General features: G+C 33.4%; 1 protein-coding gene across 2 annotated transcripts; it reads left to right on the top strand.

Annotated features, from left to right (window-relative positions):
- Nucleotides 1–5,220: 5,220 nt before the first annotated feature.
- On the top strand, nucleotides 5,221–18,160 carry LOC148201334 (uncharacterized). 2 transcript variants are annotated; one of them, XM_088108940.1, is made up of 11 exons: nucleotides 5,221–5,423; nucleotides 5,537–5,593; nucleotides 5,773–5,927; nucleotides 6,330–6,605; nucleotides 7,031–7,160; nucleotides 15,053–15,160; nucleotides 15,271–15,373; nucleotides 15,451–15,576; nucleotides 17,047–17,234; nucleotides 17,349–17,476; nucleotides 17,908–18,160. In XM_088108940.1, the coding sequence occupies exons 2-10, from the start codon at nucleotides 5,541–5,543 to the stop codon at nucleotides 17,443–17,445; spliced, it is 1,236 nt and encodes a 411-aa protein (XP_087965066.1). In that variant the 5' UTR covers nucleotides 5,221–5,423; nucleotides 5,537–5,540; the 3' UTR covers nucleotides 17,446–17,476; nucleotides 17,908–18,160. The 2 variants fall into 2 exon arrangements, with proteins under 2 accessions (XP_087965066.1, XP_087965067.1); XM_088108941.1 differs by having other exon boundaries at nucleotides 5,221–5,447.
- Nucleotides 18,161–18,452: the final 292 nt, after the last annotated feature.

The raw sequence follows: 18,452 nt of genomic DNA, 5'->3' as shown, positions 1-18,452 counted from the left end.
TTTACAAAATCTTACGACTTTTACAATTATGAATAGCAATTTGACGAAGTGGAAAAACAACTAAAAGAAGAAATTTTGTATTCATTTTCAAACTTTTAAAATAATTTTTTTGTGATGTATAATTCTTTTTATAAATCATGTTAATACATAACTGAAAAATTTATTTGAGACACCCATCATGACTTTTATGATAAAAAGTAATATTAAATTGTGGTTATTTAATTATGTTATTTTGTGTGAACAATGAAAAAACTCGTAAGATCTTCTAAATGAAGATATTAGAAGAAAATTTTAAAAGAAGAATGATAGACCCAAAATACTTAAAAATCAACTAAATTTCTTATGTTAAAAGAGAAAACTCAATTTTCTTACAAATTCATATATATTAATTATAAAGTGTATTCTTTTATAGGATGAATTAGACAAAACTACGTGAATTACACGTTAGTTTTCAATTAATATTCTTTAATATCCATTAATATTATATTTAATTCTTATTATATGAATCATTACTTTCTATGTTTAACTAAAAGATAAAAATTACAATGAAAACTGATCAAAAAATCTCTTAAGATCATAACAATACTATAAAGAAAACCATTTCTTTTATTTTTTTTTTCAAGAATTCAATATTTTTATTCTTCCAAATCCATGCAATATGAATTTAATTCATATATGAATGGTAAGAATTAAAGAAAAGACACAAAAGAACCACGTTTAGTTGTTTAATCACACTGATTAATTAGCTCACTAATTTTTAATAATTACAAAGATCTTTAAGACTTTGTTCACTTGAATGGATTTGGGGGAGAGTAATTGGATTTGAGAGGATTTGAAGATAAATTTTTTTGTTGTTTATTTAAGTGAATTTGGAGATAAATGAGAGTCGATTTGGAAGTAAAGTTTGTGAGAATTAATATAGGATTTTATTGACGTGACAGATTAAAAAAATTTACTTCCAAATTCACTCTCATCTCCATTTAAATTCACTTAAATAAACAATAACAAAATCTATCTTCAAATTCTCTCAAATCTCCTCAATTATTCTCTCTCAAATTCATTCAAGTGAACAAGACCTAAAAGAACAAGAAAATATACAACATAACAAAAGATTGAATCTTATAAAAACTTCTATCATCAGTTGTGAAACCTTATCACAAGCTACAAAACATCTTGAATCTTATAAAGATCTCTTACAATACAAAGATAAAAACTACTAAGAAAAGAAAAAAAAGTTTTATGAACAAGATCATTTGGATAAATTTTAGTGTAAAGATTAAATTATGATCTTGATAAAGTGATTCTTGTATAAAAGTTAAAAAAAAACTGTATTTAGAAAGCAAAACTCATGCTTAAATGTTTTTCAATACTGTACATTTTATTAATTCGTGATTAAATTCGTATTTAAAAAGATTAAGTAGCGTAACTTTGTAGATATGATAGTTTTAGTTGGTTGAAACAACTTTAGAAAAAATAAAACAGTTGTACAAAATTCCATAATTTTTCACCAGCAAAATGACATTTTAAGTCAACTTGAAAATGGTCTTTTAATGATTAACTAGATATAACAACCTCAACTTCATTCCTTTGATATTTTAAATGACTTTAGTTTATTAAAACAAAAATTTAACATATCTACTTATGACTTGATAAAAATGTTTTTTCCTTTTTAATTATGAAAGTTTAGGAAAAAGAGCTTTAGACAATAGATAATATGATCAAAAAGCATATTAGATAGATGATAAAAAGCATCTTATGTATAAAATAGATAGATGGTAAAAATCATGTTATGTAGACAGTAAATATTGAGAGTGTAACATAGAAGAGTTGAGTTGTTATAGAAAAAGTTGTAGTTCAAGTTTTGATTTAAACGAGATTTTATCCTATGTTTTTTATAATCAGTTTTATCAATATTTTTAATTAGATATGATATGCTGTTAGTCTAACAATAATTTAAGTATTATTCTAATTACGGTTTAATCTTTGATTTGAATGGATGAAGTACTAGTTGTTAATACGATAAAGTGTGTATGATTTAATAGTAATAGAAGAAAGCTGATTTAGGGCCATGTAATAATTATGTGTAACCTATGTAGTTTCCATGGTTTCACAGAAAGAAAAAACATTATGAGAAGATTGATTTGCAACGCCATTTCTTTCCTTATCTTTAACAAAAACTTTAAAATCTGTAACAATAATAATAACAGTAATTATTACTGTATATATAAACTCTATAAAATTGACAAACGATTCCTCTTTTTAACTCATTTTTTTAGACAATCTTTCCCGACCTTAATCCTTTAAGTAATTGTTATTTTTAATTAAAGTAATTATTCCTAATAAAAAAATCATCTACACTATAAAAGAATTATTTATAATAAAATTATTTATTTTATAGTTTTTTTATAAAATTTATTTTATAATTTGATAATATTTTATTTCAACAATTATTACCAATAACACTAATAAAGAAAATTTTATTATGATTTTGCACTTTAAATAACTACTATTTTAAAATTAAAACAATTACTCGTTATGAAAAAACCACTCCATTGAAATATTTTATTTTAATAGTATACAACTATTAAAAGAGACTTCACACATCAACAATTAAAAGAACAAATTACTCAAAAAAAATATGTACATAAGACTATTACACTCATTTCATAAAGTAATTATAACATCTTATACACATATACAATGATTTTATAATACTTAGAGTATTTGTATACTAAGTAAAAATTATAATATTGTTTTATAAAACTGAATAAGACAAAAAAAATCTAACAGTCTAACTCTAAACTTCAACGCTGCTCCCATCATGCTTTGTATCAATTGGAGTAACTTCAACTGCATTAAAGTGATAATTACAAATAAAAAGGAACACAGAGAGAACAACAAAAAGGAAGGGGTAAGCTAATATATACAAAAAACAATCATATATCATTTTTATATAAGTAAGCATATAATACATATAAATCAGTCAATCCTAAGACATACGATCATTCATTCTAGACTTGACCATTTGGATACATGTATTGATACTAGATTCTATGGTTTCATCACCTGTGTGTGGTGGAACAACTCACCCACTCAAGCTACCACACATCAAAGTTAATGCGTCAAACATCTATGACCAAACAACAACCACTAGACTAAGGACCTCCTGCTACACTTTACGACACACCCAACCCTTTTTTACTTTAGACTGGATGGTTATTAAGAGTGTCAGGATAACTCCCCATACAAAGTCTCATCAATACATACATTATTGAAATGCCACCATAAAATCTCTCCAAGAGATTCATGGAATTACGTCAAACACATATATTATACTCACAACTAATAACAAACTCATCATCATCACAATTTGATACTTGAGTAAACACTATACATGTTCACAATCATGTTATTAACCAACCATGGTTTCATCGTTCACATAATTACATACATTAAGCACATCATAAGAGGTGTAGGTAAGCTTAGTTAAAAATTTTATATTTTCACTCAGTCATCAGATATGATAGCAAAACTATTAGTACTTGACAATACACTCCCTCAACTACCAGATATGCTTGCTCAGTGAATAATGCCTGATACCACACTCACTTAATCACCAAAAATGTTCACTTAGCGAGTAGTACCTGACAACACTCTCACTTAACGACTACATTGCTTGCTTAGCGAGAATATCACTAGAACTAACTAATTTAAATCCTTTCAAAAGTCGCACAATGAGTATATTCTCACCCAACGACTATCAAGTCAGTGAACTCTTAGACTTTGACTTCAATCAAACAAGTTTGCATAATTCTGCAAAACAAAGTTCTGTAGATTCTAGTCTTGCAAAACCAGTTTAACACTAACTACAGATGCTTAAAACAACCAAACATCATATTATATATAATTCAATTACTTAAATCACCTTAAATGACATCTCAAATATACAACATATCTCCTATTCAGTATATAATCACTAAAGACAATTCAACCCGCCTAACCTAACTCAACAGGTCATATTTCATCAATCATCTCAATTACACAAATCAACTATCATACAAAAATACAATTAATAATTAAAAGTTGTCTATTAGTTAAAATTAAGGTAATTAGTTTCTCTTACCTTTTTGAAAGCTCAAAAAACTTTATAGAACTTAAATTGACCTCATCGATCACAAAACTATCTACACTTACAAATCACAAAATGATGATCAGAGTATGCGGTTAGGACCACTGATTAGCAAAGAGTCTTATAGAAGACTTGGACAACACATGAAAAATATAGTTGGCTTGCATGTAAGGGAAATGAATCAGACCAAAGAAAAAAATAGAAACTAACTTACTATTTTGCATAAACTAATCGGATAAACTTGAAGATCTCGTCTCAATGATGACTTAGGTGGTCTCTGATAACAATGATGAAATCTCTTAGAAAGAAGTCAAATAAATCTAGAAAAGTAGTTTATAGAGATAATATGTTTTAAAATAATGAAATTCCTTCATAACAAAACTTATTTATATTAAAACTTTTTAATTTTAAAATAGTCAAGTTTTACTATTTTTAAACCACGACCACTTTTAAAATACCATTTTATAAGGTTTTACATACCAACAATAAAAGAATTATTTATAATAAAATTATCAAAATTATTTATTATCTTTTTGTAAAAATAAATTTATAATTTAATAATAATTTTTATAATAATAATTTTATATTATTAAAGGTGAATATACTATGTGTTTTCATTAGTTATATAAAAAAAATACAAATAAAATATATATTTTATATATTATGTTTTAGTTCTATAATTATAACTATTATTTCTCTCTTACAATGTTCCACAATTATCTCACCATGCATGTTAAAACTCTTTTTCTCCCATTTGTTTTTGCTAACCTTTAAATACTAACATTACATTATATTGATGGAAGAAGTTACATAAAATCGAAATAATTACTTAAAACAAATATATCCTGCCTAACCAGGGCTAATTTATAATCATTATTAAATTATTTCTTCACAATGTTTTGAATTTTCTCTGCATCATTTCATATACTTTTTTTTTGTTCTTTTTCAGTAACTATACTTTGATCCAAACATTCTTAACTATTATAGTTTATGAGTAGTAAATATTATAAAGTATCCCACATGTTATTATAATGTATTATATTCCAAGACAATTTTCTTTTGCATATTCAAAAGCAGAACATGAAACCTTAATATTACAAGCAACAGATACAATTTCTAAGCATTTTACAGTAACAACGGTGGCGGGTATCTCGGATTCAAAACTGGATTATCGGATTCCACAAACCCAACTATATAAAGCACACGGAACTGGGAATAAAACTCAAACCCAAATACTAACACTCTCCAATTGCATCTCCAATTTTGAACTCCCTATTACTAACTTCATATTTTGGTACTCTAACTCTTCTTTAATTAGGTCACCATTTTACTATATTTTCAATTTTCCGTTTCTCTTTATTGTTATTATAATATATACTATACTTTTTATTGTGTTTTTTTTTTCAGGAAAATGCCAGACGTTCAAGCCCTTGTTAATGGATTTGTGAATCTGCTCAAGAAGCGGTGAGTTTTTCTTCTCTGGTGATGTTTGAGTTCGATGAATGGTGTAATTGGGATGAGGGTGTTACTTTTGAGGTTTAGGATTTGATTTTGTTTTTTCTTTCTCTGTATGTGTGTTTGATTCGGTGTTAAATTGTTGTTTTTGTAATTTCTAGTTATTGATTTTGTTGTTGTGATGGCAGTAAAATTGAAGGGTCTCAGGCCACAGCGAAGCAGACAGCAGAGTTGCTCCGGTCAGTGATTTCGCATCAGCGGGTGCCACACACAAACCAGGCCACATCTCTGATTAATGCAGTAAGGGCTGTGGGGGAGAAGATTATTGATGCTAATCCTATTGGTATATATATCAAGTTTTCATACTTTTTTTATTTTATGACAGAGATATACTTTTTATGGTATCTGGTAGTTTGAATTGGTATTTTTTTAGCATGTGGGTAAGGGTTTGGTCTTGAAGTTCATGTATACGGAAAAACATTTATTGAGAGAGATAAACACCTTAAACGGATATGTACCATTAGGGGGACTAGTCTCTGGTTCTTGGCTGGTACCCTGGGTACCCCAAACACATTTTGTGTGTGCTGCGTTTAATGTTTTTATGACAGTCAAAGAATGTGTATTCTGATTTTTGTGCTTCCTGATTTCCTGGTTAAGCAGTTCTGGTTAAAGGATCCTTCAGTCATTTGGAATTGGGAAACATTAATTGTTTGCATATTGTAACATGTTATATATGGGATTGCAGAGTTATCTGTGGGAAATATCGTGAGGCGGGTTCTTCACATTATAAGGGAGGAGGATCTTTCCCTTGTTACAGATGCTTTGGCTGGTTCTGGAAGTGATGATGAAGATGATGTCGAGCGCGATGATTATCCTGCGTTATCTGCTGCTGCTGTTGCAGCTGCTGCAAGAAGCACCTTGCGTCCACCCTCATTACAAACTCTTCTAGAGGATGTGACCGATTCAGCTGCCGTTCCACCAACTCCTTCCTCGACGGGTGACTCTGATGGGAAAAGTAGATGTGAGGATGACGTGAAACTTGAGTTTTGTTATAACTTTTCGATCTTGTTCGTGATGTATTCTTTCTGCCTTTTGATGAAAAATGTTGATATTTCAAATGCAGAAATTCAAGCTTAAATGCAATAGAAAAGTTACTTTTTCATTTCAACTTTTCTCATGCAAAAATATTATGCTAATACACAAAAGAGGTATTCTTTTAGATAATTATCACCGATAAAGTTAATGCTAAAATGCAATATGTAATTGTTTTTCTTATTTTTATAAAAATATTTGAACACTTCATTGATATTACTTGATAAGTTTTTGGTTGATTGATCCCATTGATTATTGTAAAATATTGGGTCCTAGTTGCTGTGTGGCATTTCATGAAGAAATTGTTGTTTTGGTATTCAACTACGTTTATCTTTTGGTTTTCTGTTATTACAGCTGTTGAAAAGGGTACAAGAGGTCGGAAGTTGAAGCATGATGTCATTGAAGCAGTCAATGAACTTATTCAAGACATAACCTCTTGCCATGAACAAATAGCAGAACAAGCAGTAGAGCATATTCATCAAAAGTTCGTTTCATCCGAAACTACTCACAGACATGTTTATCTCTTGCTACTTTAAAATGCTTGTTTCAGAACATGCCATTATAAGATCCCAAAAAGCAGATTGATCTGAGATTCAAAACTTAAGAGGAAAAACATATTTACATGTCAATCTATTTTTCCAAGACGTAATCTTTTCTTTTATCATCAATGATAAGACAGTTGGTCTTCTTATCACTGGTCATAAATACGCATTGGTAAAGGGTTCCAGCACCCAAGAATTCTCTTTGGTTAATTGAAAGCTTGTCTTGTGAGCTGAGAATTGTTACCATGTCATATAGTGATTAATAACATTACAACTATTTCAAGATGGGTTAAATTCTTAAATCGCAAACTAACTGTTGTGGTGATGTAAGAAGCCAATGCATATATTCAATGCTTGATGCTTTTCTATTAGGACACATGGAGAATAGAAATTAGTTAAGATAGTTAGAATGAGTTACTTGAGGTGTTAGTTAGATATAACTAGGAAAGAAGGAGAGGAGAAGGAGGTGAATTTTTGTAGATTGAGTTTTAGCTCTTTGTGAAGGGGAAACCCTTGAAGGACAAAGTGCTCTCTTATTTTTGTTCTTTTCAGTTATTCAATAAAAAACCTTTCTTTTCTTTCTCTTTTCAATTCTTGGTTCCTAACAAATTGGTCCAACTTGTTGTATATGAAGAAGGGGGAATTATGGAAAGTAAAGTGTGTTCTTTGGAAAGATAGGCCAGCAAGCAAGGAAGAGTGATTGTGGAGATGAACACAGATTTGTCTAGTATTAAAGATACCCTATAGGAACATGAGGGAGATTGAGGAACTTCTTCAAGATATCAAAAAAGGAAAGAAAGAGATCAAAGAACGGTTACAAGAAATCAAGAAACTCTTTGAAGGAGGAGAGTACTTGGTTAATGATGAAGAGAAGAAGGAAGAAAGATATCTACATTAAAAGAGTGGCGTTGGTCATATTTGAAGGGAATGACTCCTCAAGGTTGGTGTCACAAGCAAATCAAACACCATAATATCAATTGCAGGGCTGCAATCTAACATTCAAAATCAGATTCCACAACAAGATCCAAAGGACTTGATTAGAGTTATGGAAATTGCTCTAGATGTGGGAGAACGGTTAGCAATGAAGAATCACACCCTTTTGTAGTGAAGAAAAAACCAAAAGAGAAGTGAGATTTGTACTAGACTAAAGATTATGATGGAGGAAGAAGGGGATGCACCAATAAAGAGAGTGAAGATTATGTGCTGTGAAGGTCATTTTCTTGATAACCCAGTTACATAGTTAACCAATAAGAGAGTTGAAGGTGGAGATGCAGCCAAGCAACATTTTCTCCCAAAATCAGATTTACTTAATACGAATAAGAATTCATTGTTGAACTTAAATTTGATAATGATTGGAACATCAATAACATTGGAATTTTGGAATTCCAACTTGGTGGGTTCAAAGTATGTTATACAAAAATCACTCTCATCTCCGACACCACCCAAGCCTTCAGACTAAATTTGCAGGCAGTAGCCAGTGTGTTCCCTTCCTATGATATGAAAATATTACAATGCTATCAGGAGGGTAGATAACATGTTGATGAAGATGAGCCATTGTATCAAGCTTCCAAGTTCCAACCTTGAGGACAAGGTTGATTTTTGGAAGAGTGTACGGTTAGGACACATGGAGAAGAGAAATTAGTTAAGATAGTTAGAGTCAGTTACTTGAAGTGTTAGTTAGATATAAATATGAAAGAAGGAGAGAAGAGGAGAAGGAGGTGAATTTTGTAGATTGAGCTTTAGCTCTTTGTGAAAGGGAAACTCTTGAAGGAGAGAATGCTCTCCTATTTTTGTTATTTTCAGTCTAATCAATAAAAAACCTTTCTTTTTGTTCTCTTTTCAATTCTTGGTTCCTAACACTTTGTTTTTGAGTTCTTTTTACGTTGATTGTTATTGGATTGACAATGGCAAGGACTGACACAATGGAAGTTTCCAATTATTTTTGGTTTAATTAAAGTATTAAATGGTAGAGTTTGGCAAGCTACTGTATAGTTAAAACTTCCCTTGTAGTCTGTTTGTACTTTATTTTACCTTTCCTTGGGGACTGCATTATTGGTCTTGGATGTAATAGAATAAATAAAATGATGATTTAATTATTTTATTTTGTGTGGCCAAGGGTGTTGGAATAAAACAAATATTGGGACCCATTCCACTATGAAATGCAGGAGCCATTGTTCCCCCATCAACAAAATAATGCACCAAAATGTCTTCCACTTTGCTTGCTTTTCCGTAAATTCAGCTCACCACCTCAACAACCATTTTGTTTGTTTTGGCTTTCTCACTTCTTAAATTTGAGAAGCTAGGCAGCAACACAAGAATAGAGAGAAGGAGAAGAACCACCGATAATCAAAACCGGTGAAGAGAGAAGCTAATAGAGAAAAGAGAGAAGTGAAGCCACGGTTGTGTGAGAGAAAAATAAAGAGTCTATTTTGTGAGTGTGTGACATAGAGAGAGTTTTGTATACCATCCGAGAGAGTGAGATTAATTGAGAGATCCTCAGAGAGTGAGAGAAACACTGTAATCCTACTTTCATAGTGGAGATATTTTTCTGGACTAGGTCCCGTGGTTTTTCCGAGAGGATTTTCCACGTTAAAATTCCCGATGTTATTTTTCTTACGCATACACTTCTATTTCTACGCTTCCGCACAGTGCCCATTTTGGGGTTCACAGAGGAGGGAACAAATACCGCTGTTTCCCAACAGTGGTATCAGAGCTACCGGTTCGAAAAAGTCAGAATCCTGTGAAACTCAAGATGGAAGGAGACATGTTCAAGCTAACTGCGGATAATTATTCCTACGGGAAGCCGATGATGGAAGATCATCTATACTGCAAGGATTTGTATGAGCCGATCACAAATCCGGAAATTCCGGAAGGAAAGACCGAAAAAGACTGGGAGATTCTGAATCGTAAAATAGTGGCTATGATTCGGAAATACATCGACAAAAGCTTGTTTGAGCATGTATCGACTTATACCAATGCGTATGAGTTATGGACAAAGCTTGAATCTATGATTCAAAAGAAGACTCCCAGAAATAAAGCTCACCTTGTCAGACGACTCGTAAAGTTGGAGTACACTGACGACCAGAATGTGATCGAGCACCTCAACACCTTCAAAGGTATTGTGAACCAACTAATGAAGGAGGATATGAAGATTGATGACGAGTTACAAGCTCTTTTACTCCTTAGTTCTCTACCGGAGAGTTGGGACACATTGGTGGTCACTCTCAGTAACTCAGCACCAGATGGAAAGCTCAGTCTGGATAACATCACCGACAGTTTACTGAATGAAGAATCCAGAAGGAAAGAAAGGGGATCGAGTAGTTACTCAGAAGCCAATGTTGTTGAGAATAGAGGAAGGAGTGAACAAAAAAGCAAAGGAAAACGTGAAAAGTCACGAGGAAGATTCAAGTCTCGTTCCAAAGGTTTGACATGCTTTTATTGTGGAAAAGATGGTCACAAGAAGCCAGAATGTAGATTCCTGAAGAGAGATCAGAAGAATGGAACTGTACACCCTGATGTGGTAGATCCCAAAAAGAAGCTGGAAGAAAAGACCACAACAGCGGTGGTATCAAATGATGAGAATGTGTTCCTTATCACTGAGGTAAACTACCTAAATATTGCTTTTGATGACTGCACTTGGATAGTAGATACCGGAGCATCTTTCCATGTTACTCCTCATGAGGGATTCTTCTCATCCTATCAAAAAAGGAGACTTTGGAACAATAAAGATGGGAAATCATGTCATAAGCAAAATTGTGGGCATAGGAGAAGTGACTTTGACGACAGAAAATGGAAACAAACTTGTGCTGAAGGAGGTAAGACATGTACCAGAGATGTGTCTAAACCTTATCTCAGTTGGCAAATTAGATGATGCTGGAATGAACAACCAGTTTGGAGATGAAAAATGGAAACTTAGCCGAGGAAGCATGATTGTTGCTCGTGGCAAAAAGGAAGGCTCTTTGTATGTCATGCAAGGAAAGATATGCAAAGGAGAGACAAATGTTGCTCAAGAAGAAAGTAAGGAGTTGTGGCACAAAAGACTAGGCCACATGAGCGAGAAAGGATTAGAGATCCTTGCGAAAGATCATCTCCAGAGTATAAAAGGACAACCACTTGAATTATGTGAAGACTGCCTAGCAGGTAAGCAGCGTAGAGTGTCCTTCCGTAGATCTGAAAATGGAGGAAGAAAAGAGCATATTTTGGATCTTGTACACTCAGATGTTTGTTCAACATCTGAAAAGTCCCTTGGTGGTGCTCAATATTTTGTTACCTTCGTTGATGACCACTCCAGAAAGTTGTGGGTCTATCCATTGAAGAGAAAAGATGAAGTTCTACGAATCTTCAAGGAGTTTCATGCCTCAGTTGAACGTGAAACTGGTAGAAAGTTGAAATGCTTGAGAAGTGATAATGGTGGAGAGTACAGAGGTCCGTTCGAGCACTATTGCAAGACTCATGGGATCAAACATGAGAAAGTACCTCCCAAGACACCTCAGATGAATGGTGTAGCTGAAAGATTCAACAAAACGATTGCCGAGAAGGTCAGGAGCATGTTGTCTCACGCAAAACTTCCCAAGTCATTCTAGGGGGAGGCAGTGGTGACAGCAGCTGATTTAATCAACTTATCACCTTCAAGACCATTAAATGGAAAGATTCCAGAAGAAATATGGTCCGGTAAAAAGGCCTCATATCGCAACTTGAGAGTCTTCGGATGTATGGCATCAGTTCACATTCCGAAAGATGAAAGAGCAAAGCTTGATGCTAAGGCGAAAGAATGTGTATACCTTGGTTTCAGATTATGGGATCTGCAAACAGAAAGATTGTTCGAAGCAGAGATGTGGTGTTTTTTGAAGATCAGACAATCCAAGACATCAAGAAAGTGGAGAAACCAACATTTAAGGTGATAAGAGATCAAAGCCCTATTGTGATAAACAACTCAGGGGGAGAGACTCATCAAGCCGAACCAGAGTTACAACTTGATGAAACGGCTGAAGAAGCAGATCAACCTAATATGACGGAAGAAGATCAACCAATTGAGGATGCTCCGCAAGAACCCCAATTGAGACGATCAACAAGGCAGAAGCAACCGTCAAGAAGGTATTTTTCAGATGAATATGTTAATTTTACTGATGAAGGCGAACCTCAAAGCTTTGTAGAAGCAATGGAGATGAAAGACAAAGACAAATGGTTGCAAGCCATGGAAGAGGAGATGCAATCCTTAAAGGAAAATCAGACTTATGATTTGGTAGAATTACCAAAAGAAAGAAGAGCATTGTAGAACAAATGGGTGTTCAAGCTCAAGAATGAAGAGAACAACCCAAGCCCAAGGTACAAAGCACGAATTGTCGTGAAAGGGTGCAACCAGAAGAAAGGAATAGACTTTGATGAAATATTCTCACCAGTAGTGAAGATGACATCCATTAGAGCGATTCTCGGTCTGGCAGCAACACTAGACCTGGAGATTGAACAACTGGACGTCAAGACAGCATTCTTACATGGAGACCTAGAAGAAGAAATTTACATGAAGCAACCAGAGGGTTTTGAGGAACCGGGAAAAGAACACTTGGTGTGTCGTCTTAAGAAAAGCCTCTATGGTCTGAAGCAAGCTCCAAGACAATGGTACAAGAAATTCGATTCCTTCATGATCCAACATAATTTCAAGAAGACCTCCGCAGACCATTGCGTGTTTGTGAAGAATTATGAAAATGGTGAGTCCATCATACTTCTCTTGTATGTTGATGATATGTTGATTGTAGGGAAGGACAAAATTAAAATAACTGCTCTCAAGAAGGCATTGAGCAAGTCTTTTGCCATGAAAGACCTGGGTGTAGTAAAGAAGATACTTGGAATGAAAATCTCCAGAGATCGTTCTAGAAGAATGCTATGGGTATCTCAAGAAGATTATATTGAGAAGATTCTCAAAAGGTTCAACATGCACAATGCCAAATCTGCTCGTGTTCCAATTGCTGGACATTTCAAACTCAGCAAGTCTCAATGTCCAAAGAATGAAGAAGAAAAGGAAGAAATGAACAAGGTACCCTACTCTTCTGCCGTGGGTAGCCTTATGTATGCAATGGTTTGTACAAGGCCAGATATTGGCTATGCTGTAGGAGTTGTGAGCAGATACCTGTCGAATCCAGGAAAGGAGCATTGGGAAGCTATTAAGTGGATACTAAGGTATCTAAGAGGATCTGTCAACAGAAGCTTGTGTTTTGGCAATAGAGACCTAAAGCTAATCGGATATTCAGACTCAGACATGGCTGGAGATGTCGATTCAAGGAAGTCAACATCAGGTTATCTGATTACTTTTGCAGGGGGAGCTGTTTCTTGGCAGTCAAAGCTACAAAAATGTGTGACATTGTCTACTGCTGAAGCAGAGTATGTTGCGGTGACTGAAGCCTCTAAAGAGATGTTATGGATGAAGAATTTCCTAAGTGAATTAGGACATAATCAAGATGATTATGTGGTGAACTGTGATAATCAAAGTACCATCCATCTAACCAAGAACCCCATGTTCCATTCACGCTCGAAGCATATCGACGTGCGGTATCACTGGATACGAGAAGCGCTGGATGAGAAGAAATTGAAGATAGAGAAAATCCATACAGACTTGAATTGGTCTGACATGATGACTAAGTCAATACCAACCAAGAAGGTTGAAGACTGTTGCCAAGGTGCTGGTATCTTGGTACCTTCAAATTAAGTCAAGAAGTGATGGAAGACCCATTTTTGTTTTATGGGAGAGTTTTGTTGGAATAAAACAAAAATTGGGACCCATTCCACTATGAAATGCACGAGCCATTGTTCCCCATCAGCAAAATAATGCACCAAAATGTCTTCCACTTTGCTTGCTTTTCCGTAAATTCAGCTCACCACCTCAACAACCATTTTGTTTGTTTTGGCTTTCTCACTTCTTAAATTTGAGAAGCTAGGCAGCAACACAAGAGTAGAGAGAAGGAGAAGAACCACCGAGAATCAAAACCGATGAAGAGAGAAGCTAACAGAGAAAAGAGAGAAGTGAAGCCACGGTTGTGTGAGAGAAAAATAGAGAGAGTCTATTTTGTGAGTGTGTGACATAGAGAGAGTTTTGTATACCATCCGAGAGGGTGAGATTAATTGAGAGATCCTCAGAGAGTGAGAGAAACACTGTAATCCTACTTTCATAGTGGAGATATTTTTCTGGACTAGGTCCCGTGGTTTTTCCGAGAGGATTTTCCACGTTAAAATTTCCGGTGTTATTTTTCTTACGCATACACTTCTATTTCTACGCTTCCGCACAGTGCCCATTTTGGGGTTCACAGAGGAGGGAACAAATACCGCTGTTTCCCAACAAAGGGTTGATCGACATGACTAACGTCTAGAATCCATACCTTATTCTTCTATTTTCTACTATTTATTTTCTTACATCCATCTTGTCTAATAACGAAGGCAAGTTACTCTATTGATTGATGTGTTTAAGTATTAAATGGTAGAGTTTGTCAAGCTACTGTATAGTTAAAACTTCCCTTGTAGTCTGTTTGTGCTTTATTTTACCTTTCCTTGGGGACTGCATTATTGGTCTTGGATGTAATAGAATAAATAAAAAGATGACTTAATTATTTTATTTCGTGTGGCCAAGGGTTGATCTACATGACTAACGTCTAGAATCCATACCTTATTCTTCTATTTTCTACTATTTATTTTCTTACATCCATCTTGTCTAAGTAACGAAGGCAAACATTACTCTGTTGATTGATGTGATTATGTCTTGATTTTATAGTCTTATTTTCCTTATTTCTTAGAAAAAGTAAAATCTTATATTCTCTTTCTTATTTGTTTACACACTGCTACTTTTCAGTGAGGTAATATTGACGCTAGGCAGTTCTAAAACAGTGTTCGAATTTCTTTGTGCTGCAAAGGAGAAAAAGAGATCATTTAAGGTTTTTGTTGCTGAAGGTGCCCCGAGGTTTGTAGTTGTGGCTAATTAACATTTGCAAGGCATGATTCTGGTTTATTAGAAAGTATTTGTCTGTGTTCTTCCAGAAACAGCTGAATGTTATTTGCATATGCAATCAGGTATCGGGGACATCTCCTTGCGAAAGAATTGGCTGCTAGAGGCTTACAGACCACAGTAATTGCTGATTCTGCAAGTTTTGCTATGATTTCCAGAGTGAATATGGTGGGTGATTCTGATGTAAATTTTTGAATCAAGGCTCTTGGCAGATTTTAAATTAATTTCAGCTTATAATTATTTAGGTTATAGTTGGTGCTCATGCCGTCATGTCTAATGGTGGAGTAATTGTCCCAATTGGGTTGCATATGGTGGCACTTGCAGCTCGTAGGCATGCTGTTCCTTTTGTTGTACTTGCTGGAAGTCATAAGGTAAATTTTTAATACATTCTCTCTAACACCCTCACATATGTCATGTTATAGGAAGCAAGAATTCTTTTGACATTTGATGTCTCTATTATTTCTTTCCCATTCTGTTATAGAGTGGATAGGTTACTGCCAAATCTGTTGGAGGCAAGGAGTTTGATATTTTTTTTTAACTCGAGATTTTAGAAATAGTTGTTATGTGCTGTGCATTTACTGATCTAATAATAATATACATAAATTTGTAAATTGAAATATAAGAATCTAAAAAATGACTGCAGTGTTTTTAGATATTATACAGGGTTTTCAAAATGAATTACCATACAATAATTGATAGTTCAACCAACTTGTAGGCAACGTAATAATTTGATTTGAATTAAAATGAAGTCTTAACTGTGAACAAGTTTGAACCTGATTTTTTTATTTAAAGAAATGTAGAAATTGAGGATAGTCATAGAAAAATTTAATTGGCAATGAATGATCAATCTAAAATGTTCCATAGCTGTTAAACCTTTGTCCTTGTTTAGGCTATCTAGACAACTTATTATGCACTAAAATGGTAATGAGGGAGAGGTGATAAATGATGGACTTTTGGAATTTATAAACAAATGAGTCTTTGAAATAGATCTATGTTATGGTATAGCTAATATTAGCGCTGTAGACATAGTTCGTTCTCTGTCTCTATCAGTCAACTTATTCCTTGTGATGGTTATCTACAATTATCAACTGTGTCTGTAACTTGTGTGCGTATATGATACTGATACTTTCGATACTTCACCATGATGGTATCACTAATACACTTTGATGCACCACTACTTCAATATGCATCATATATCCATATCCAATCCTGATACTCTGTTACTTTACCAATATATATCAATCAAGTATCTAGACCTATGAAGCACAAATAATTTTATTTGTTAACGTATTTGATACTTTTAATACTTCACCGATATGTGCTGCTGAAGCGTCCTCACTTTTAGAGCATGTATATCTGATAAAACTACCAGATACATACAAGTATATATATGTAATATAGAAACTGTCCTCTCATAAATCAAAGTGGGAAAATGTCCTCTTTATGAATTATTTTTAAAAAAGTAATGAGATTGGTAGTGTTATTTCTTTATGTAAATAATAGGAAGTAATATTTGAGAATAAAGATTTATTCCTTTTTTATTTTGACAGTATCTAAGAAATGTGGTTTTAATTTGGATCTGCATAGTTGCAATTATATTTTTGCTATGTTTCAAGACTTTTTATACACTTTTAAATATGTACCATCGTATCCTATTCTTAAATTAGTGTATCGCTGTATGGTATCAGTGCATCTTAGCTAATACACATTACCTCAAGCATTTTCCTTAATTGCAAGTACGTAGACCTTGTTACCTCATCCTGATATGGAATTAAATTGTGATCTGCTGCTTGTCACCCGACTAATTGACTTTATTGAAAATTGATTTATTTTATTGACAGTTGTGCCCTCTGTATCCTCACAATCCTCATCTCCTATTGAATGAATTGAGATCCCCATCCGAGCTACTAGACTTTGGAGAATTCTCAGATTTGATGGATTCTGCAACTGCTGTTGGTTCTCTTCATGTTGTTAATCCAGCATTTGATTATGTGCCACCAGACCTTGTTAGTCTCTTCATTACTGGCACGTAAGTTAAACTGGAATTAATCAAGAAAACTAGCTCAACTTCATTGCTGAATTGAGAAAGTACATGTATTAATCTTTTCCTTTTCTTCCATTTTCTGGTTTTGGAACTTCTCAGTGGAGGGCATAACCCATCATATATGTACCGGCTAATAGCTGATTATTACTCTGCCGCTGATTTGGTGTTGAAACAGAGACCTACTACAGGGAATTGAGTTCAGCTACCCCAATGTTTGGTCTATAACGGTAAGCAATCTATTAAATTTTTTAATATGTTTGCATTTTGTATTTGTGTTTTAGTCTATTGCTTTAGAGTACTGATTAAGCAGCTGTATTAATTTAGGAATAGAAAAGATTTATGTAGAACTTGGTTTTTATGAAACAAGGGCACGCAACGCACCTAGTAATAGTGACCTGAGTTTCTTTCTATAATTGTATACTCCTTGTTTCACCAGTCTTCATTCTTTTTTATGAGGGCTAATTTTGAATAAGCATTTTAATTAGAAATTCAACATGCAATTCTTCACTACAAACATATTATCGATGATTTTTCACTGTAACAGTCAATTATCAACGTTGCTGTTATCCATCCATCTTAAGGATTTTGCACTGATATCTGCAATGGATTTTGTTTTAAAGGAAAGTCTATTTAATGACATTTGGTGCTCAATTTTCAGGTTGTTTGAGATGTTCTCTGAGAATGGCGGGATAGTGATATATGTACAAGAAAATAAGTCTTGTATGAGAAATTTTAACAGGGGAAAATATATAGGAAGATTCTAACGGGTATTTGTTTACTATTACTATAGTCATTTCAATTTTTTGTCTGGTCATGGGCAATCACTTAGGCTTACTAGTATTTGTTTACTAATTAATAAATTATAACAGCTTCTTAGACATTTTATACAAATTGTTTGAGAAAGTTGATGAGTTGGGACTCTAACTTCTTGTTTGGACAAGAAAAAATATTTTACTTAATAAAGCTAAAAGATGACTTAAGAAAATAAAATTTAACTTTAACTCAATCTCAGTAAAGTGAAGTTTGTATTTATATATTATAATTTAGTTATATAGTTAGTTGATATGAGATTTATAACACCTTTTCATGTTAAGAACGGAATATCTTAGAATGAGATTAGATAATCTGAAAGTGGATGACATGATAAGTTTATTAAAGTAAATTAGAATATAATCTAATAACATCTTAAAGAAAATAAAATTT

The sequence above is a fragment of the Vigna umbellata genome, chromosome 3 (assembly GCF_029865625.1).
Source record: "Vigna umbellata cultivar VRB3 chromosome 3, Vumbellata_1.0, whole genome shotgun sequence".
Classification (NCBI taxonomy): Eukaryota; Viridiplantae; Streptophyta; class Magnoliopsida; order Fabales; family Fabaceae; genus Vigna; species Vigna umbellata.
Note: the sequence above shows the minus strand (reverse complement) of the source record. Positions and strands in the feature narration are given on the sequence as shown.